Source organism: Ranitomeya imitator, chromosome 4 (genome assembly GCF_032444005.1).
Source record: "Ranitomeya imitator isolate aRanImi1 chromosome 4, aRanImi1.pri, whole genome shotgun sequence".
In the NCBI taxonomy this organism is placed as follows: Eukaryota; Metazoa; Chordata; class Amphibia; order Anura; family Dendrobatidae; genus Ranitomeya; species Ranitomeya imitator.
Genome location: NC_091285.1, coordinates 645,120,503 through 645,144,286, shown reverse-complemented (window position 1 = coordinate 645,144,286; position 23,784 = coordinate 645,120,503). Strand labels below are relative to the sequence as shown.

The 23,784-nt window shown below is 46.5% G+C and overlaps 1 protein-coding gene across 1 annotated transcript in view; it reads right to left on the bottom strand.

The window, feature by feature from the left end:
* The window catches only part of BIN3 (bridging integrator 3), a 68,018-nt gene that overhangs the window by 4,657 nt on the left and 39,577 nt on the right, over positions 1–23,784 (bottom strand). The window contains exons 3-8 of the mRNA XM_069766958.1: positions 18,890–18,930; positions 18,733–18,794; positions 18,505–18,641; positions 17,286–17,326; positions 6,474–6,615; positions 4,342–4,476 (exon numbers count right to left, since the gene is read on the bottom strand). Coding sequence (XP_069623059.1) covers positions 4,342–4,476; positions 6,474–6,615; positions 17,286–17,326; positions 18,505–18,641; positions 18,733–18,794; positions 18,890–18,930 — 558 coding nt within the window. The remainder of the gene's footprint in view (positions 1–4,341; positions 4,477–6,473; positions 6,616–17,285; positions 17,327–18,504; positions 18,642–18,732; positions 18,795–18,889; positions 18,931–23,784) is intronic.

The following is a 23,784-nucleotide window of genomic DNA, read 5'->3' as shown; positions in this document are numbered from 1 at the left end:
TTATAGGGGAACTCGGGGTATTGTAACTGTTAAAGGAAGAATTATTACTTTCTGGGAGGCAAAGTGTGGCATTATTACTTTTTAGAATACTCACAGAAGGAATTAATATTTTCTAGGGACCAATTTTACCATCTTGGAAGGCCCAAAAGGGAGTTTCAACATGTAAGGGGCACAGTGGTGAGAATTATTATGTGGGGCAGAAAGAGGAGCCGTTATTGAACCACACAGGAGGTGCAGTAATAAGGACACATACGGCAGCAGCGGCTCAGTATTGGGGTATCAGGTGCAGTAATAGGGACACATACAGCAGCAGCAGCAGCTCAGTATTGGGGTATCAGGGGTAGTAATAGGGACACATACCCCAATACTGAGCCGCTACAGCCGTATGTGACCCTATTACTGCCCCTGATACCCCAATACTGAGCCGCTGCTGACGTATCAGGGGCAGTAATAGGGTCACATACGGCTGCAGCGGCTCAGTATTGGGGTATCAGGGGCAGTAATAGGGACACATACGGCAGCAGAGGCTCAGTATTGGGGTATCAGGGGCAGTAATAGGGTCACATACGGCAGCAGAGGCTAAGTATTGGGGTATCAGGGGCAGTAATAGGGTCACATACGGCAGCAGAGGCTAAGTATTGGGGTATCAGGGGCAGTAATAGGGACACATACGGCAGCAGAGGCTCAGTATTGGGGTATCAGGGGCAGTAATAGGGTCACATACGGCAGCAGAGGCTCAGTATTGGGGTATCAGGGGCAGTAATAGGGTCACATACGGCAGCAGCGGCTCAGTATTGGGGTATCAGGGGCAGTAATAGGGACACATACGGCAGCAGAGGCTAAGTATTGGGGTATCAGGTGCAGTAATAGGGACACATGGCAGCAGCGGCTCAGTATTGGGGTATCAGGTGCAGTAATAAGGACACATACGGCAGCAGCGGCTCAGTATTGGGGTATCGGGAGCAGTAATAGGGACACATACGGCAGCAGTGGTTCAGTATTGGGATATCAGGGGCATTAATAGGGACACATACGGTAGCAGCGGTTCAGTATTGGGATATCAGGGGCAGTAATAGGGACACATACGGTAGCAGCGGCTCAGTATTGGGATATCAGGTGCAGTAATAGGGACACATACGGTAGCAGCAGCTCAGTATTGGGATATCAGGTGTAGTAATAGGGACACATACGGCAGCAGCGGCTCAGTATTGGGGTATCAGGGGCAGTAATAGGGACACATATGGCAGCAGCGGCTCAGTATTGGGGTATCAGGGGCAGTAATAGGGACATACGGCAGCAGCGGCTCAGTATTGGGGTATCAGGGGCAGTAATAGGGACATACGGCAGCAGCTCAGTATTGGGATATCAGGTGTAGTAATAGGGACACATACGGTAGCAGCAGCTCAGTATTGGGATATCAGGTGTAGTAATAGGGACACATACGGCAGCAGCGGCTCAGTATTGGGGTATCAGGGGCAGTAATAGGGACATACGGCAGCAGCGGCTCAGTATTGGGATATCAGGGGCAGTAATAGGGACATACGGCAGCAGAGGCTCAGTATTGGGATATCAGGTGCAGTAATAGGGACACATAAGGCAGCAGTGGCTCAGTATTGGGGTATCAGGTGCAGTAATAGGGTCACATATGGCAGCAGCGGCTCAGTATTGGGGTATCAGGTGCAGTAATAGGGACACATATGGCAGCAGCGGCTCAGTATTGGGGTATCAGGTGCAGTAATAGGGACACATACGGCAGCAGCGGCTCAGTATTGGGGTATCTGGTGCAGTAATAGGGTCACATATGGCAGCAGCGGCTCAGTATTGGGGTATCAGGTGCAGTAATAGGGACACATATGGCAGCAGCGGCTCAGTATTGGGGTATCAGGTGCAGTAATAGGGACACATATGGCAGCAGCGGCTCAGTATTGGGGTATCAGGTGCAGTAATAGGGACACATACGGCAGCAGCGGCTCAGTATTGGGATATCAGGTGCAGTAATACGGACACATACGGTAGCAGCGGCTCAGTATTGGGGCATCAGGGGCAGTAATAGGGTCACATACGGCAGCAGCGGCTCAGTATTTGGGTATCGGCAGGATGAGGAGTTTGTGCAGGTTGGGAATAGATGGTGATGGGGCTGGAAATGTGAAAAGTGAAATGCGTCTTTGTTGTATTCTCTGCAGACGAGTCTTGCCTGGAAGAAGTTGTGTCGGTCTGGGACAGATGGAAAAGACGGGAAAAGTGAACGATTCCATCAGAAAGAACATCAGCGGTAAGTCATTATCTGTAACTGTGCAGTGATCTCTTATACAGTGGGGCAAAAAAGTATTTAGTCAGTCAGCAATAGTGCAAGTTCCACCACTTAAAAAGATGAGAGGCATCTGTAATTTACATCATAGGTAGACCTCAACTATGGGAGACAAACTGAGAAAAAAAAATCCAGAGAATCACATTGTCTGTTTTTTTATCATTTTTTTTGCATATTATGGTGGAAAATAAGTATTTGGTCAGAAACAAACAATCAAGATTTCTGGCTCTCACAGACCTGTAACTTCTTCTTTAAGAGTCTCCTCTTTCCTCCACTCATTACCTGTAGTAATGGCACCTGTTTAAACTTGTTATCAGTATAAAAAGACACCTGTGCACACCCTCAAACAGTCTGACTCCAAACTCCACTATGGTGAAGACAAAAGAGCTGTCAAAGGACACCAGAAACAAAATTGTAGCCCTGCACCAGGCTGGGAAGACTGAATCTGCAATAGCCAACCAGCTTGGAGTGAAGAAATCAACAGTGGGAGCAATAATTAGAAAATGGAAGACATACAAGACCACTGATAATCTCCCTCGATCTGGGGCTCCACGCAAAATCCCACCCCGTGGGGTCAGAGTGATCACAAGAACGGTAAGCAAAAATCCCAGAACCACACGGGGGGACCTAGTGAATGAACTGCAGAGAGCTGGGACCAATGTAACAAGGCCTACCATAAGTAACACACTACGCCACCATGGACTCAGATCCTGCAGTGCCAGACGTGTCCCACTGCTTAAGCCAGTACATGTCCGGGCCCATCTGAAGTTTGCTAGAGAGCATTTGGATGATCCAGAGGAGTTTTGGGAGAATATCCTATGGTCTGATGAAACCAAACTGGAACTGTTTGGTAGAAACACAACTTGTCGTGTTTGATGGATGCAACTCAGTATTCTTTTTCCTCCAAACACCATACCTACTGTAAAGCATGGTGGTGGAAACATCATGCTTTGGGGCTGTTTCTCTGCAAAGGGGCCAGGACGACTGATCCGGGTACATGAAAGAATGAATGGGGCCATGTATCGTGAGATTTTGAGTGCAAACCTCCTTCCATCAGCAAGGGCATTGAAGATGAAACGTGGCTGGGTCTTTCAACATGACAATGATCCAAAGCACACCGCCAGGGCAACGAAGGAGTGGCTTCGTAAGAAGCATTTCAAGGTCCTGGAGTGGCCTAGCCAGTCTCCAGACCTCAACCCTATAGAAAACCTTTGCAGGGAGTTGAAAGTCCGTGTTGCCAAACGAAAAGCCAAAAACATCACTGCTCTAGAGGAGATCTGCATGGAGGAATGGGCCAACATACCAACAACAGTGTGTGGCAACCTTGTGAAGACTTACAGAAAACGTTTGACCTCTGTCATTGCCAACAAAGGATATATTACAAAGTATTGAGATGAAATTTTGTTTCTGACCAAATACTTATTTTCCACCATAATATGCAAATAAATTGTTAAAAAAACAGACAATGTGATTTTCTGGATTTTTTTTTCTCAGTTTGTCTCCCATAGTTGAGGTCTACCTATGATGTAAATTACAGACGCCTCTCATCTTTTTAAGTGGTGGAACTTGCACTATTGCTGACTGACTAAATACTTTTTTGCCCCACTGTATGTTCTGCAGGACCACCACTGTATGGGCACTGTATAGTGGTAATATCGGTCATGGTCTTTGCAGCGTTTATCGTTTTCAGTAACAGTATAGTCATCTGCTGCAGTTCCGCTTTAGATGTAAATATGGTTACTTAGATTAGCCGATCACTCATATGTGTTTTTTGCCCCTCTCCACTGTGCTAAACCCGCAGCTACCTGCCATTGAACACGCTTGATCACTCTTTACCCTCCCTATCCGCCACGAGTCGGTACAACCTTCTACAATCGATGGTCAGCCAAAACTCGACAGGTTCGGCTGATTGTAATCTAATGAGTAGGCCACCTTTGGGAGTAATACTTAAAAGTGCGCACGTTACAAAAATGAGAAATAAAAAAAAAAAAAGACAAAATGTAGAAATGATGAAGAACCGATCTCATTCATACCTGTGCTCTGATCAATGACTGGAAGCTGGGCTTGAAGAAATCGATACGACTGTTATAAAACTTTGGCATCTCATCCAACAGCTGGCGGTTCTTCACCTCAAAATCCTCCCGGATGGGGCGCAGCTCTTCCCGGGCCTGTGGGTCACAATCACAGCACCATGGGAATCTGGTGACTTCAGGGAGTTCAGCGTCATAACACTAGATGGCAGTGTCTGGCATCAGACAAAACTAAACTTTCAGATGCGAAGTGTCGAAATCGCACCGGAATAGCAAGGACTTTAGTGTTTTCTTTCTAAATGAGCACATTACCCTATACACCTCGTCATCCATGGCTGTCTATCGGCTCATTCAAAACCAGCATGAATATAAAAAGTCTACACACCATGGGTTAAATTGCCAAGTTTTTGTAGTGAAATCAAAAACATAAGAATCATTGCAGAACTTTTTCCACCATGTATCTGTACAAATCCATTTGGAGAGAGAACATAAATAACCAAACTAAAATAATGCCATAGAATGTAGTCCGCAAGGACAGGGTCCTCTCCCCTCTGTACCAGTCTGTCATTGTAAATATGTTTACTGTAAATGATATCTATAACTCTGTACGTAACCCCTTCTCATGTACAGCACCATGGAATTAATGGCGCTATATACATATATAATAATAATACAGTTGTCTAAGTGTGAACATCCTCTTATATTTGGGGATTTGACTGTATTCAGAATTAGCAGCCGTGAAAGCCATAGGTCGCCGGAATCGTTGGTCATCCTGTTATCGTTTCCGCCTCCTGTCATCCTCCCTGTCCCCGCCTCTCGTCATCGTCCCCGCCTCCCGTCATCGTCCCTGTCCCTGCCTCCCGTCATCGTCCCTGTCCCCGCCTCCCGTCATCGTCCCGGCCTCCTGTCATCGTCCCGGCCTCCTGTCATCGTCCCGGCCTCCTGTCATCGTCCCTGTCCCCGCCTCCTGTCATCGTCCCTGTCTCCGCCTCCTGTCATCCTCCCTGTCCTCGCCTCCTGTCATCCTCCCTGTCCCCGCCTCATGTCGATATGAACATGAAGAAGACGTCAGTTCAGCTGCAGCCCGAACTTCCTCTTCACGTTCAGTTTGTACGAGGGCGGGGACAGTGACGCTAGCGTTGAGTGGACGCTGGGCACCATGTGTCACAACATCGCATCACAGCCCCGGGACCGCGAGTGCCGACATCGCTGTAATGGCGCCAGCACGGGAGACGAGTATAGGCTTTATTATTTCAGGGGAGGGCAGATGCACCACTGGGCTTTCAGGGAGAAATCTACCAGGTAATAACCATTTATGTGACATGGTGTCTTTGTTCACTAATGGTCAATATCATACATTATTTCACCATATCACTGTGTTAAGGGCCAATGTTTTTGGGTCCCTAATATTTTCATGATACAATTGCCCATGGTGTGCGTCACGCCCTGATGTGTTTTTTCAGTATATAAATGTAATTTTATCCCTTGTCTGTCTTGACCTGTCAGTGTGTATTTAAAATAAGGATTTAATAAACATTATATATTTTTATGACCTTGTGTTTGTCCCTTTGGTGGTTTATCCCATCTCCCTGTTTTTATTATTTCAACAGGGCCGAACATTTAGTTCAAGAAGGGGCTGTCCTAGTAGTGGACAACCCCTTTAAGAAACCGACTTAAGAGATTTTATGACATTTACTTTTTCTTTATGGGGAGAAAACCCCTTTAAGTATGTAGTAAACAGCGGTTAAACACATATTCAGCATACAGTGAACGGCCAGGGTGGTATCTGTTCAAGAATTGAGAGAAATGTGAGAAAGGAGAAAGCATTTTGTGCCAAAGGTCAGCGCTGAAACAGGAAGAAAGAGCCGGTAGAATGCGCCCTCCCCTCCGCGACCGGTGGCCGACACCAAGCCCACGATCACTACCCGTCACATGCTGCCATACTCTCTAGGGAACATTTATAGTCACTGATGGGGGGAATGGCTGCCTGAAATAGGCTTGAGAAGGAAGTGGCATAAACAGAAACTGTAACCACAAGTTAGAGATGACAATCCTGTCTAGTGCCGCTACGTCACCCATTACTGCTGAGGTGTGACACTGGGACAGCAGCCATGACACCACCATCTACCCCTCACCTGGTGCAGTTTGGCTATCACTTGCCCCGTCCTTTCCTTTTCTTCGTGTTTCTCAACTTTTAACTGAAGTCTCTTGTATTCCTGCAGCGCCTGCTCCCTGCGCTTCACGGCCATGTTCAGAGAGGGGAACACACTGCTATACCTGCGTGGAACAGATCCGAAAAATTCTATACTATCCCAATACATGGAGGTTATCACTCAGACTGCCCCTGTACATTGTAAATCTGAAAAATGTGACAACACCCCTGCTTCATCAGAACTGATTACCAGCGGTGAAAGGGAGGACGCTGCTGCTGCTGCTGTGGCCCTTGTGTATCGCTAAGGAATCGGACTCTGTATGCCGCATACATCAGAGCCACAGCAACAGCAGCATTCTCCATTTCACCGGTGGTAATCAGTTCTGATGAAGGTCCAAGTCTAGGACCGAAACGTTAATTACAAACATTACCCAATAAACAAATCTTTTCATTCACTGCAAACCTTCTGAATGCCAAGTAATTTTCTTGAATAAAATCAGTGTTTTAACCCTGATTTTGAGAATGTTTTTTTGGGACATATTGTACTTTAAGACAGTGGTACCACTTGTTCAATATGACTTGTGTTTATTTGTGAGAAAAAAAAAAATCAGAAGTTTGGGGAAAAAAAAGTTAGAACATTTCACAATTTTCAAACTTTTATACCCTTATACTTATTATTAACTATTTGGAAACTATTTGACATAACTAACACTTCCCACAGGTCTACTTTACATGAGAACAATTCATGAAATATAATTTTTTTTGGTTAGTAAGTTATAAGGGTTAAAAGTTGACCAGAGATTTCTCACTTTTCCAACAAAATGATTTTTTTTCTTTTAAAAGGACCACATCACATTTGAAGTGACTTTGAGGGGCCTTTATGACAAATACCCAAAAGTGTCACCATTCTAAAAACTGCACCCCTCAAGGTGCTCAACACCACATTCAAGAAGTTTATTAACCCTTCAGGTGCTTCACAGGAATTAACGGAATGTTGAAGGACAAAATGAACATTTTACTTTTTTCACAAAATTTTTTACTTCAGACCCATTTTTTAATTTTTCTTTTTTAAAGGGTAACAGGAGAAAATGGACCCCAAAATTTGTTAAGCAATTTCTGCCAGAGTACATCAAAACCCAATATGTGGGTGAAATAGGGATTTTTGTGTACTCACCGTAAAATCCTTTTCTCCGAGCCATTCATTGGGGGACACAGACCGTGGGTGTATGCTGCTGCCAATAGGAGGCTGACACTAAGTGATACAAAAAAAAGTTAGCTCCTCCCCTGCAGTATACACCCTCCTGCTGGCTCTCAGCTAACCAGTTCGGTGCAAAAGCAGTAGGAGATCAATAACAATATATGAGCGTATAGCATGTCATATTCTAAAAAACAAGCATAAGCTAATAACAGGGTGGGAGCTGTGTCCCCCAATGAATGGCTCGGAGAAAAGGATTTTACGGTGAGTACACAAAAATCCCTATTTCTCCTTCGCCTCATTGGGGGACACAGACCGTGGGACGTCCCAAAGCAGTCCCTGGGTGGGGACAACAATAGATCAGGCCCTGTGTAACCGCTACTTACAACTGCGCCACTGCGGCCTGCAGAGTCCGCCTGCCCAGACTCACATCTGTGGAAGTGTGGGAATTATAGTGCTTCAAGAATGCATGCGGACTGGACGAATCCGCAAGCTTGCAGGTGTGCCTTGCTGACGCCTGGTGCCTAGGACCCTTGATAGACAGGGAGATAGGCTGACATCTAGCACGGAAGGACTCCTGGATGGTGAAAATAATTCACCATGTTATCATGGTCGATGAAACGGCTAAACCCTTCCTGAAAATGTCAGGAAGCCTTCCTCTACCGTCAGGAAGCCCAAATAAAACGTCCAACCTTCAGAAGGACGCCGTCCTCAAGACGTACCTACTCAGAGCACTCACTTCGTCCAGCATATGGGGGATCTTATTCCATTTTGTGGACTGGAGCCAAAAGAGATGAGGGAAGAACTAAGCCCTCATAACAGTGGTAATACAGTACCACCTTGGTAACAAGGGATGGAGATGACCTGAGGACAACCTTGCCTCGAAGGTAATAAGGGAAAAAAGTCTGAAAGAGCAGAGAAGCTAGCTCCGAAGACTCGTCAGAGAGAGAATATCGCAGAGGAGAAAGGGATGACTTTCCCTGATAGTAAAGTCTGCCCGGATGAAAAAGGAGCCTACTGTAAGGCTCCTAGGAATAATAAGGTCCCAATGATCTAACGGTATGCGATAGGGAAGAACTACGTGTGAAAACTCCCTGTGAGAAAGTCCCTACTTGCAGTTGTGCTGCGATAAGGCGAGAAGATACTAGCTCCGCAAACAAAAAACGGACGTGCTCAGTGCGGATCTCTGAGGATCACTGGGGCCCCTTTCTGCTTCCGAAAGGCTTTCGGAAGCAGTGGAAGGGGAGTTATGGAAACTGGTACCACGGCAGAACCAGAGCATGGAGAGCGATGGCTCTTGGATCTCGAGGCCGAACCACGAACTCAAGTACATTGGCCTTCAGTCTGGATGTCATCCCACCTACAACTGGAGAGCTCCAGTAAGGACAGATCTGATGGAAGACTTCGGGGAGAAGTTCCCACTGACTTGAGGCGGAACCCTGACGGATGAATTTGTTTGCCATTCAGAGTTCTACTTCTGGGATATATACTGCAGAGATCACCGAATAATAGACTTCGGCCCATCAGAGAAAGTGAGGTACCTCGGTCATGGCGCCTGACCGTGGGTACCTGCTAGATGACTGACGTAAGGCACCGCCGTGGCATTATCCAATTGAATTCGGATAGGGTGACCCGCCAGAAGGCAGTGGGCCTGCCGTAAGACTACCGTTCGGATCTCCAGAACAATGATGGGGAGAAGAAGACTGGCATTGGTAGTTACTAATAACCATTGAACCGGGAGAAAGGCCCTGGATGAAGAAGGAGCTCAGAGACTATTGTCTGAAAGTCTGTTTGACTTGCTGAAAACGAGCGGAGCGAAGGAAACCGCTTCCATTGTCGTCACCATTTTTCCTCAGAACTCTCTTAGCAAATCGAATGAAATGAGCGGGTGAGTAATCAAGTCCTCAGAACTCTCCTTGCGCGAGGTCCCTGTTGAAGGGCCATGACCTTGTCTCGAGGAAGAATTACCATCCTTCTAGAAGTGTGCAGGATCATCCTCAAAAAGGATATCTGCTGGGCTGGAAATGAGAACTTGTCTAAGTGTAGCTGCCAGCCCAGGAGAGAAGGTATCGCAAGAGATATAGACGACTCAGCGTAGTCCTGGAAGGGCGGCTAGACAGACCAAACAGGGCAGGACGAGCACGCCTCTAGAGTGCAAGAGAAACATGACATCCGCCATGACCCGAGCGAACACTCTGGGTGCGGAAGCAAGGCCGAAGGACAAGGTTGTGACTTGAAAATGCTGCTGACGAATGGAAAGGCGAAGGAATTTTTGCAGAGGGCAAGCAACCCGAATGTCGATGGATGCCGGAAACTGCACCTTTTTCTGTTGAAGTAATGGCTGAGCGGAGGAACTCCATCCAAAGAAGGAGGACCATGTCAAAGGTTGTTAGAAGTTTGAGGTCCAGGGTCGATCTTACTTTTCGTTCCCCTGTTTGGAACCAAGATCCCTTAAATCTAGACTGTGCTGGACAATCCTTATACAATCCTTTGTCAGTCTCCCGCTCAAAGGATTTGATTGGCCAGTTGTTGCTGGTGTGAATCAAGGTAGTTAAGGTCTCCAGCCAGGAGACCATTGCTCTAGCAATCCCTGCGGCCGCTAGGGAGGATAGAGCGCTGGACCCGAAGCCGCAAGACGGAACGAAACAGATTTGCTATCTGACAGTCCGTGGTATTTTTAATTGATGACCCATCAGGTAGGGATACTGGTAGGTATACCACAGGAGATTATACCCGGTTAATCTGCCCCATGGCAGAATGTGCGGCTGCATCCAGCAGGTCATAGTCTCTTGCCATCTCCTCTTTTCACGGTGCAGAGATAAAAATTAGGAACCCTCGATCCATCAACCTCTTAACAGGGAAGTGGAGAGGAATTGTCCGCCTTCTTGCATCATCCACTAAATAGTGGTGATGCAGAGGGGGGAGCTCGTACGCCAAAAAGGGTGCCTCTATATGTTCCACAGAGTACAGGTCTCCAGGTGGACAGGAGAGGTTGTCTGGCGTTAGGCCTGGATGCAGAAGAGGAAACATGGAGGCGACACTCCGTGTGCTCGTCTGTTGATGGTGTGGGGAGATCGGTGCCCTTTAAAGGACCCGTCGCCCTTAAAAAACAGGCCAGGAATGGCATCCCACGTAGAGGCTTCTGTCCAGTGAATCGCTTATCCGAATTGAATGGCAAATGCTCTCGAGGGAGTTTAGTCTCTGAAGCCCTGGCAAGCTCAGGCAATATCCAATCCATATTCAGAGCCTTGTTGTCATCAAATCATTGGTGAGGGAGCAGGAAACGAAAAACTTCCGTTTTCTAGATGCCTGTATGTTTCTAGACGCCTGCACGTTTCTAGAATACTTGCGGCCCCTGCTAGCCGACGGCTCCCATGTAGGATAGGGACCATGTATATTGGTCCTGCGAGCACTCCAAACACAGAGGGTACACAGAGGGATTCAATCTCTTGGTCAGAGAACCATGGATTGGTCAGTGAAGAAGTCCACTGAGGGGAACTAGAGGATAAAGCTGGGGTCGGCGGCGGAGGGCTCCTCGGACTGATCAAGCGCCTTTAAGACCAGGGGATACTGGTCACGCGCCTTTAAGAACAGAGAATACTGGTCATGCACCTTTAAGACCGGGGAATACTGGTCATGCGCCTTTAAGATCGGGGAATACTGGCCATGCGCCTTTAAGACCAGAGAATACTGGTCGTGCGCCTTTAAGACCAGGGAATACTGGTCGTGCACCTTTAAGACCAGGGAATACTGGTCGTGCACCTTTAAGACCAGGGAATACTGGCCGTGCACCTTTAAGACCAGGGAATACTGGTCATGCACCTTTAAGACCAGAGAATACTGGTCATGCACCTTTAAGACCAGAGAATACTGGTCATGCGCCTTTAAGACCGGTGAATACTGGCCATGCGCTTTTAAGACCGGTGAATACTGGTCATGCGCCTTTAAGACCAGAGAATACTGGTCATGCGCCTTTAAGACCAGAGAATACTGGTCGTGCACCTTTAAGACCAGGGAATACTGGTCGTGCACCTTTAAGACCAGGGAATACTGGTCGTGCACCTTTAAGACCAGGGAATACTGGTCGTGCACCTTTAAGACCAGGGAATACTGGTCTTGCGCCTTTAAGACCAGGGAATACTGGTCATGCGCCTTTAAGACCAGGGAATACTGGTCATGCGCCTTTAAGACCAGGGAATACTGGTCATGCGCATTTAAGACCAGGGAATACTGGTCATGCGCCTTTAAGACCAGGGAATACTGGTCATGCGCCTTTAAGACCAGGGAATACTGGTCATGCGCCTTTAAGACCAGGGAATACTGATCATGCGCCTTTAAGACCAGGGAATACTGGTCATGCGCATTTAAGATCGGGGAATACTGGCCATGCGCCTTTAAGACCAGAGAATACTGGTTGTGCGCCTTTAAGACCAGGGAATACTGGTCGTGCACCTTTAAGACCAGGGAATACTGGTCGTGCACCTTTAAGACCAGGGAATACTGGTCGTGCGCCTTTAAGACCAGGGAATACTGGTCATGCACCTTTAAGACCAGGGAATACTGGTCATGCACCTTTAAGACCAGGGAATACTGGACATATGCCTTTAAGACCAGGGAATACTGATCATGCGCCTTTAAGACCAGGGAATACTGGTCATGCGCCCTTAAGACTGGGAATACTGGACATATGCCTTTAAGACCAGGGAATACTGGTCATGCGCCTTTAAGACCAGGGAATACTGGTCATGCGCCTTTAAGACCAGGGAATACTGGTCATGCGCCTTTAAGACCAGGGAATACTGATCATGCACCTTTAAGACCAGGGAATACTGGTCATGCGCCCTTAAGACTGGGAATACTGGACATATGCCTTTAAGACCAGGGAATACTGGTCATGCGCCTTTAAGACCAGGGAATACTGGTCGTGCGCCTTTAAGACCAGGGAATACTGGTCGTGCACCTTTAAGACCAGGGAATACTGGTCGTGCACCTTTAAGACCAGGGAATACTGGTCGTGCGCCTTTAAGACCAGGGAATACTGGTCATGCACCTTTAAGACCAGGGAATACTGGTCATGCGCCTTTAAGACCAGGGAATACTGGTCGTGCGCCTTTAAGACCAGGGAATACTGATCATGCGCCTTTAAGACCAGGGAATACTGGTCATGCGCCCTTAAGACTGGGAATACTGGACATATGCCTTTAAGACCAGGGAATACTGGTCATGTGCTTTTAAGACCAGGAAATACTGGTCATGTGCCTTTAAGACCAGGTACTTCCTTACCCGGGTACTGATGTAGAGTCGATGTGCCCCTTTGATGCAAAAATACTGTCACCCCAGTGTGAGCTGGCCGGGTGGACCAAGATGGCCACCGGGAGCTGCAGAGTTGATAAAATCTCGCAGAGAGCGAGAAGCGCCAATTTGGGGGGCGGAGCCACAGACACGATGTTGAATAGGCCTAAGCCGGGGCCTAAATTTCTGTAGCCAGCGGGCGACACCAGCGGGGCGTTCCAGGCAAGACTTCCAGGATGCGGCCTACAAATCGGCCGAAGCCGGGGACTAAATTTTTGCAGCCATCCAGAGCGTTACCTCAGAGAGGTGGGCCACAGGGAAGTGGCTGAGGCTGCCTGTCAGCATGTGAATATCCCACTGAAGATGGATCCACTCACCATTGGTGCGCATCCCGGCATGGAGCCGCCGCGGATGTGGGTTTCAGCGCTGTTCTGTGCAGCGTGGACGGTGCAGGGATAAGCCTCAATCCATCATCCGTTTGTTAGGGAGGTGGAGAGGAACCGTCCGCCTCCTTGTGCCATCCGCTATCACAGTGGTGGGACAGTGGGGGCTGCTCGGACGCCATAGAGAGGGGCCTCTGTACAGCCACGGAGTTCAGTCCGGGTGGACAGGGCCAGTTGTCCGGCATTAGGCCTGGCTCCAGGAGAGGATACATGGAGGCGACACTCCATGTGGTCGCCTGCTGCTGGTGTGGGGAGATCGGGACCATGAAAGGAACCGTCGCCCCTGAGGTGAGCTCAGGCATGGCTTCCCACGTCGCAGGAAAGGGTACGGGGAGGTATACTCGCCGTGCTCGCCTGTTGATGGTTCGGGGGAGATCGGAACCTTGAAAGGAACCGTCGCCCCCTTCACTCCGTTAATTAAAAAATAAAAATTTACAGAAAAGTAAAAAATAAAATAAAAACGTTGGGGTCTGAAACAGACCCATGTGCCTCCTACAGACACTAAGCAAGAACTGGTTAGCTGAGAGCCAGCAGGAGGGTGTATACTGCAGGGGAGGAGCCGAGAGCCAGCAGGAGGGTGTATACTGCAGGGGAGGAGCTGAGAGCCAGCAGGAGGGTGTATACTGCAGGGGAGGAGCTGAGAGCCAGCAGGAGGGTGTATACTGCAGGGGAGGAGCCGAGAGCCAGCAGGAGGGTGTATACTGCAGGGGAGGAGCTGAGAGCCAGCAGGAGGATGTATACTGCAGGGGAGGAGCTGAGAGCCAGCAGGAGGATGTATACTGCAGGGGAGGAGCTGAGAGCCAGCAGGAGGGTGTATACTGCAGGGGAGGAGCTGAGAGCCAGCAGGAGGGTGTAAACTGCAGGGGAGGAGCTGAGAGCCAGCAGGAGGGTGTATACTGCAGGGGAGGAGCTGAGAGCCGGCAGGAGGGTGTACACTGCAGGGGAGGAGCTGAGAGCCAGCAGGAGGGTGTATACTGCAGGGGAGGAGCCGAGAGCCGGCAGGAGGGTGTATACTGCAGGGGAGGAGCTGAGAGCCGGCAGGAGGGTGTACACTGCAGGGGAGGAGCTGAGAGCCAGCAGGAGGGTGTATACTGCAGGGGAGGAGCTGAGAGCCAGCAGGAGGTGTATACTGCAGGGGAGGAGCTGAGAGCCAGCAGGAGGTGTATACTGCAGGGGAGGAGCTGAGAGCCAGCAGGAGGGTGTATACTGCAGGGGAGGAGCCGAGAGCCAGCAGGAGGGTGTATACTGCAGGGGAGGAGCCGAGAGCCAGCAGGAGGATGTATACTGCAGGGGAGGAGCCGAGAGCCAGCAGGAGGATGTATACTGCAGGGGAGGAGCTGAGAGCCAGCAGGAGGGTGTATACTGCAGGGGAGGAGCCGAGAGCCAGCAGGAGGGTGTATACTGCAGGGGAGGAGCCGAGAGCCAGCAGGAGGATGTATACTGCAGGGGAGGAGCCGAGAGCCAGCAGGAGGATGTATACTGCAGGGGAGGAGCCGAGAGCCAGCAGGAGGGTGTATACTGCAGGGGAGGAGCTGAGAGCCAGCAGGAGGGTGTATACTGCAGGGGAGGAGCTGAGAGCCAGCAGGAGGGTGTATACTGCAGGGGAGGAGCTGAGAGCCAGCAGGAGGGTGTAAACTGCAGGGGAGGAGCCGAGAGCCAGCAGGAGGATGTATACTGCAGGGGAGGAGCCGAGAGCCAGCAGGAGGGTGTATACTGCAGGGGAGGAGCCGAGAGCCAGCAGGAGGGTGTATACTGCAGGGGAGGAGCCGAGAGCCAGCAGGAGGGTGTATACTGCAGGGGAGGAGCCGAGAGCCAGCAGGAGGGTGTATACTGCAGGGGAGGAGCCGAGAGCCAGCAGGAGGGTGTATACTGCAGGGGAGGAGCCGAGAGCCAGCAGGAGGGTGTATACTGCAGGGGAGGAGCCGAGAGCCAGCAGGAGGGTGTATACTGCAGGGGAGGAGCTGAGAGCCAGCAGGAAGGTGTATACTGCAGGGGAGGAGCCGAGAGCCAGCAGGAGGGTGTATACTGCAGGGGAGGAGCTGAGAGCCAGCAGGAGGGTGTATACTACAGGGGAGGAGCTGAGAGCCAGCAGGAGGGTGTATACTGCAGGGGAGGAGCTAACTTTTTTTGTATCACTTAGTGTCAGCCTCCTATTGGCAGCAGCATACACCCACGGTCTGTGGAGAAAACCACTGTTTCGGCATACAATTTTTTCTTAAATCAAAATTGCCTGGAATCAAGAGCAGTATCCTCCACAAGTGACTCCATTTTGGAAACTAGACCCTTCAAGGAACTTCTCTAGATGTGTGGGGAGCACCTTGAACCCAAAAGGTGCTTCATAAATTTAAATTTATAAAGTTGAGCCGTGAAAACAAAAAAAACAAAAAAAAAAACCTTTTTTTTTCCACAAAAATTTTCTTTTAGCCCTAAATTTTTTACTTTCACAAGGGTAAAATGAGAAAATGAACTACAAAAACTTTTGTGCAATTTCCCGAGTACGCCGATACCCCATATGTGGGGGAAAACTACTATTTGGGCGCACAGCAGGGCTTGGAAGGGAAGGAGAGGCGGTTTGGAGTGCAGACTTTGATGGTCTGGGTGTGCCATGTTGCTTTTGGAGAGCCCCTGATGTGCCTAAACAGTGGAAATCCCCCACAAGTGACCCCATTTTGGAAACCAGACCCCTGAAGGAATGTATCTAGCGGCATAGTTGTAGTTATGATAATAATGCTTTTGGTTCTACTGGTGTATGAATTTATTAATGTGGTGTGATGTGTAAGCTGTGCGGAGTATGTCAGATTATAAAAGTGTTTTGAGTAAACAGTGTAAAAACTAATTTTATTAATTTGTGGATGTGTGGTACGCTTTGAAGAAATCCTTAATGCAAAGGCCAGGTTTCACAATGGTAAGTTGTGTCCTTTCGGTTTTCCCTCTTGGAGCATGCTCCATACTATGCACCCTTTCTGTGTTCATCCCGTCTTTGCTCTTTGGGGAACCGCTCCTGGAAAATGTTGATCCGGTACGATACGGGCGCCATCAGTTTCACAGCACGTCACGTGTTTTTTTCTTTTGTAACTTTATTGTGACATCACTTTGATTGGCGATCGCCAACGCGGAGAGGGGAAGGAGGAGGTACAGCCCCCAGGACAACAAAAGGGATGGCCTGCTGTCAGTGACGGCAGACACCTTAAGTTGGTCACAGCGCGATGCAGAGCCGTGTATATATATGGCACATGTCGGGAAAGAGTTAATCAGCAGGAGATTATCACTACAGGACTAGGTGTGTCTTGTGTCTCCTGGTCCAACCACGCCCCCAGCACTGATTGGCTGCTTTCTGTTAATGTACAGAAAGAGCACCCAATCAGTGGGTGTGGGCGGGGTTATACAAAGTTCAGCAGAGAAAACGGTGATTCTATCACAACTGCTGCAGTCAGTAAATTAAGTGATACATTGTTGGAATCAGGGTCTCTGTATCACCCTAATGCTGCTCTCAAATGCATAGCAAAAACCTGCTGCCAGATTCCCTTTAAAAATGTTAAACAATTTTGTATCCACAGCTACAATGTCTCCTTTGGGTCTCCAAGGTAACAGACTACGCTTTAGACCCAGTTTACTACTTCTTGCGATATGCCTGAATTCATGTATATTAGAAGGTGATATATAAAATGGGATAGGACTACAAGGTCAGACTACATAGTGTTTGTTTGCAGTTTGTAACTATGGAGACACATAACTTTGCCTTTGAACTGCAGACAAGACTTTCTTACAAGCAAAACTGCTTTATATTTTTGACATTCCTTGAAGGGCATATTCACCCCTTACAACCAAACGAACACGTACAACAAGGAGCAGACTTTTCGTTTACCTCTTCAATGGATCCATCACAGTTTTCTGAATTTGGTTTACCTGGAAAAGAGGAAAAGCGACACGAGTAAAACAGGAGATCTCTAGAAATGCATTCAGCACCCTACATCTAGTACCTACATGGGGAAACATCTAATCACATGAAATACTGGTTTCCCCCAAAAAATGTTGAAAGACTACCCTAAGGTTTTTTTGATTGTTTTGAACACAGATGCTGTAAAATGATGTAAAAAGCATTATATACAGTATGTTCTGGACTATAGGATGCACTGGATCACAGGACGCACCTAGGTTTTAGAGGAGCAAAATAGAAACAAAATTGAAGCAAAAAAAATGTGGTCATGGGGGGGGAGCTGTGCTGACACTGCTAGAGGTGTAATATACCCTCTATCCAGAGATATATATATATATATATATATATATATATATATATACATACACACACATACATACACCCACGTTCTAATATATATCCCCCATCCCATCCTGCTATACATGGCCCCCCCAACCTGCTATACATGCCCCCCCATCCTGGTATACATAACCTCCCCCCATCTTGGTATACATGCCCCCTCCCCATCCTGGTATACATGACCCCCCCCATCCTGGTATACATACCCCCGATCCTGGTATTCATACCCCCCCCTTCCTGGTGAATATATACACCCCCATCCTGGTATACATGGCTACCATCTCCACACTGCTATATACGGCCACCGTCTCTATCCTCTATTCATGTACCCGTCTACGGGGCTGCAGCGGTGATGTCTGGTCTAAACACATGATTGCTGCAGACAATCAATTGGGCTAATCACAAGGATTGGCTGCAGTACTTATGTGTTGTTACTGGGAAGTCAGAGCGGCAAACCAAAAGGCTTATTTTGTTATTATCGAGCTTCATCTACTGCCCCAATCCTTGCCCAAAACAGAAAAGAGGTTAAATTTAAACTAAAAGAAAGAGACAACAAATCATGAGACCTTATGAGGCTGGTGTATTTATTTTGAAAAACCCAAGTGGAAATTAATACATATAACACAATTGCAATAAAAGGCCTGAGAAAATAAAAGAGCATTTTATACAGCGATTTAGATATGGATTTTCAAAGTAAATTCCCCAGTCTCATCAGGTCTAAGATCTGTTTAATAATTTATACAGTTTATATTGTGAAATCTGGTGACGGATCCACTTTGAAGGCCGCTCATACAGATTAGTGAATTACCTTTTCTTGGTTAAAAGCATCCATACGTTTCATTGCCGTGTCAAGGGCGGTCACCATTACCAAGAAATCCTGGTCCGGCTCACACAGGGGATTGCCAAGAAGGTCGGAGGTGATCCTGACAGCAGACTTGGACATGGCTGAGGGAAGATGCAGAAACGCACAAGTATGAGGACAGGAGGAATATTTCTATTACTGAGCAATCTGACTTAGAAGGAGAAGACAGTACACCTAGGTCTGCCTCTATACTCTTCTTCATGTCTTTTTGGAGCTTTTTGGTTTGGTCTTCCAACCTGTGGAGGAATGAGAAAAGATGGAGACATGCAATCACTGGGCGAGACCAAAAAGCGTAGAAGTGAGATGGAGGGTATCTTAGTAGACTACTCACTGCTGGAGCTTGCCACATTCTCGCTCAAAGTCCCTCTCTACCTGAAGGAAAAAAAGAAGACTCATGAGCGTCTCCGTTTGTACAAAGAAGAATAAACTACAATTATTCAACTAAAAACGCACTTCCATCCTCCACTCTGCCCTTCCCGATTTGCTACATTCCCAAGATGATCACTTTTGATCAAAATCAGGGATCAAGACAGTGGCACAGGTATATATCCAGGGTGTTCCAGTTTCCTTCGGTCAATGTCAACAGCCCTAGTAGGTCCCCAGACACGCTTTCTTTAGGTATCTGTGGCAAAGGCTTTCCCTAAATACCCAGTTCCCAGACATTGGAAATATTCTCATACCCCTTGATTTGAATGCTAAAGAGCCAGGGGGTATATCTGCTTTTTATACACCCAGTCACTAAGTAGGAGATGCTCCTGGTCACCATTTTTTGTTGAGGCCATATGGAGGACACTAAAACCCTCCCTATCAGAGGAGGATTGGAGCGAGGCCTTGACCTCCCCACAATATGTTTCACCGGCAATTAATAACAAGCTGACCCAAATGTATAGTCCATCAATGCTATCTGACATCTAGCAGGTTATATGACCTGGGTAGATCCGCCACTGCAGATTGCCATAGGTGTGGGGAAGAGGCGGCAGATTTTATACACCGGATATGGTTTAACCGGTTGTGCGTTTCGCTTATAGCTTTATCAGGGAAGCTGACTTACTATATAAGCGAAACGCACATCAGGCGCGTTCTCTTGGGTGAGTGCAGACTTATTACTGTGTGTGTTCAACTCTGTCTGCGGACATATGAATCAGACATAAGTAGCTAAAGTATTTGCCACTAATTCAAAGCATTATTTTGGATTATCATCGTCAATGCAGCAGGGATGTAGAGTCGGAGTCTGTCTCCATTTTGGTGGAGTCAAAGTCGGTATAAAAAGGACCGACAGACTCTTAAAATATATAAGAAATTGGGTACACTAGTAAAATGCACAATGTGCTGTCACTTTTTTTCGTAAGAATATGTGAAAGTTATGGAATGTTCTATAAATGTCTGTTCCTGATCTGAGGATCTGGGCGTTTAGTTGAGATGAATCTGTGCTGCACTTTATGTACATGCTCAGTAGTGACCAGTGCTGTGGGGTTGAAGAGGAGATGAATCTGTGCTGCACTTTATGCACATGCTCCGTAGTGACCAGTGCTGTGGGGTCGGAGCTGAGATGAATCTGTGCTGCACTTTATGCACATGCTCAGTAGTGACCGATCCTGTGGGGTTGGAGGAGATGAATCTGTGCTGCACTTTATGTACATGCTCAGTAGTGACAGATACTGTGGGGTTGGAGGAGATGAATCTATGCTGCACTTTATGTACATGCTCAGTAGTGACCGATCCTGTGGGGTCAGAGCTGAGATGAATCTGTGCTGCACTTTACGTACATGCTCAGTAGTGACCGTTGCTGTGGAGTTGGAGGAGATGAATCTGCGCTGCACTTTATGCACATGCTCAGTAGTGACCGATCCTGTGGGGTTGGAGGAGATGAATCTGTGCTGCACTTTATGTACATGCTCAGTAGTGACAGATACTGTGGGGTTGGAGGAGATGAATCTATGCTGCACTTTATGTACATGCTCAGTAGTGACCGATCCTGTGGGGTCAGAGCTGAGATGAATCTGTGCTGCACTTTACGTACATGCTCAGTAGTGACCGTTGCTGTGGAGTTGGAGGAGATGAATCTGCGCTGCACTTTATGCACATGCTCAGTAGTGACCGATCCTGTGGGGTTGGAGGAGATGAATCTGTGCTGCACTTTATGTACATGCTCAGTAGTGACCGATCCTGTGGGGTTGGAGGAGATGAATCTGTGCTGCACTTTATGTACATGCTCAGTAGTGACCGATCCTGTGGGGTTGGAGGAGATGAATCTGTGCTGCACTTTATGTACATGCTCAGTAGTGACCGGTGCTGTGGTGTTGGAGACAGGGAAACTCAGTCCAAGTCTGAGGTTTGGCTTACCGACTCACACATATATACATTATTGGAACACATCCATTTGACACCAAAATTCTTTTTCTGTCTGATGTATGTTTTTATCATTTTTCACTATGCAACAGTAAGGATTATTATACATATTTTACATTTAATTACTGAGTTCAGCACTCCTTTTTGATAGGTTATTTAGTAATATACTAACCAGCTACCGTCATCCTCTTATCAGCGCCGCTCCAGGTGTCTTCTGCTACTTGTGACCTGCCGGATGGCTCCAGTGTTTGCTGGGTGGGCCGTAGGTCACTTCTCAATGTAAGTCTATGAGCCAGAACAAGGTTATCATAGAATTACACTGAGAGCTAGTAACCGGTACCCAATGACAAGGTGGTGGAGTGGGACCAGAGTGGCACAGGGAAGAGCAGTAGATGGCAGCTGGTAAGTAATTCTGAATGACGCCATTCCCTTTATGATACAATGCAATGAAAAATGGGTAAAAACAAATCCAAAGTGATGGAAAAAAAAAATGCAAATTCCACCATTGTTTTTATATATATATATATATATATATATATATATATATATATATATATATATATATATATATATATATATATATATATATATATATATTTATTTTACGTGTTTTGTGACACCATTCTCTCTTATTTTTCCATGGATGCAAAGTGACATGGCATTTATTATTAGTACCAATCTCATCAGTTTTTATTTGCAGTCTTTTTTTGTGTGAGAAGTGATAATCTCAAAAAAAGAAAAAATAAATTCTGCAGTTCTGATTTTTTTTTCCTTTATGGCATTTACAGTATGGATAAAATAATTTTATAGGTTTGATAAACCTGATGTGGCAAAAACCAAAGATGCTTATTTTTCTAATTTATTTTAAAAAAAAGGGGAGGATTTCAATTTTTTTTCCCCTTCAACTGTTTTCACACATTTTTTATTAGTCCCAAAGTATTCAACCCGTGATCATTTGCATTATATATTGTAATACTTTAGTATATAGTGAAATTAGCAATCTCACCAGATGTCGGTAACAACCCATCCAATCCACACAGTCAAAGAAATTACACCATAGATGTTCATAAAGTAAGTTTTGTGTAATAATGAGAAAGGACACAGGGAAAAAGTATTGAATACATGGAGAGAGATGCAAAAAGCCAAGGAAAGTCATGACACCAGCTGAAGTAAGTAATTAGAAAGCAATCCTAAAATAATATCAGCTGGTTCACCTGATGGCCTATAAAAAGGTGTCTCATTACCAAGGTGCCACACAAGAAACATCTCATGATGGGTAAAAACAGAGCTGTCTCAAGAAATTCACAACCTTATTGTTGCAAAACATACTAATGGCTTTGGTTACAGAAGAATTTCTAAACTACAGAGGGTACCAGTGAGCACTGTTGGGGCCATAATCTGGAAGTGGAAAAAACATAATTTCACCATCAATTCGGCCACGACTATGTGCTCCCCAAAAGATGTCAGACAGTGGAGTGAAAATAATTATCAGAAGAGTTGTCCAAGAGCCAAGGACCACTTGCAGAGAGCTACTGGCAAACTTAATAGAATTGAAGGAAGGATGAATGGACAAATGTACGGAGATATTCTTGATTAAAATCTGCTGCCATCTACCAGGATGATGAAGATAAAAAGAGGGTGGACATTACAGCAAGACAATAATCCAAAACACACAGCCAAGTAAACTCTACATTGGTTTCAGAAAAAAGAAAATAAAGCTGCTAGAATGGCCGAGCCGATCACCGGACCTGAATCCAATAGAAAATTTATGGAAGGAACGAGTGCTGAGAGTTGATAGAAGGAGAACACGGGACCTTCAGGATTTAAAGAATGTTTGTGTGGAACAATGAGCCCCCCAAAAAAACACATCTGAGCAATGCCTGCGACAAGTTTCTCCATGCAAGAGTCGTCTTGTAGCTGTCATTACCAACAAAGGCTTTTGTGGAAAATATTAAATAAATTTCAGTAAACGTGCTCAATACTTTTTCCCTGTGTCATTTCTCATTATTACACAAAACTTAATTTATCATCATCGATGGTTTGATTTGTCTGTGTGGATTGGGTGGGTTATTACCAACATCTGGTGAGAATTTAATAACAGCACTTTTAGAAATACAGTTACTTAGAAAATTGGTGACGTGTTCAATATACTTATTTCGCCCTGTGTATATTATATTTATATTGTGGTAGGTCGTCTCACTCAAAGAGGTAGTCATTGGCACACTTTACGTTTTACATTTTCAGCTGGTTTATCAAATACGTACTGCATAAACCAGTGAAAAATTATGTAAACAAACAAAGCCCTTTTGGCATAATGAGAAAAACAAACAGGGGATAAAAAACACAACAAACAATGCTCAGTTCTCGAGATATCATCTCAAGACACACCGAACCCTTAATGAGTCCAAAGGCTCCACATTTACCTTTTGGACCACAACTGGGTTGGAGATATGGTGAACAGCCTCCCACCCACTCTTCAGCTGCTGACAAAAACCCCAGACCTTAATATGGCCGATTAACCCCTCTAAGCACATAGCATGCTGGAGCATTTTTTCCAGGTTTAGATCACACATATATTTATATATAAATATATAGTTATGACTGTGTCTCTAGCCAGTTACCACTGATTGGACAGTGTCAGAGCGTGTAAAGGTCATGGCTCAAAAAATAGTAACATCCAGTTGTCCATTTATTCCCATATTTCTGGGAGGGAAATCAATGCAGAGTTATGAAGAAAAGATTTGCTGATATAATGGGGAATCTGATTCCTTACTAAAATAGATGACAGCTCCTGTTTACTATGACCGACCTTCATTCTCTACTGTCTACATCCGGTCTCAGACACATTTAGGCAAATCTGCCAGCGGAACAATACTA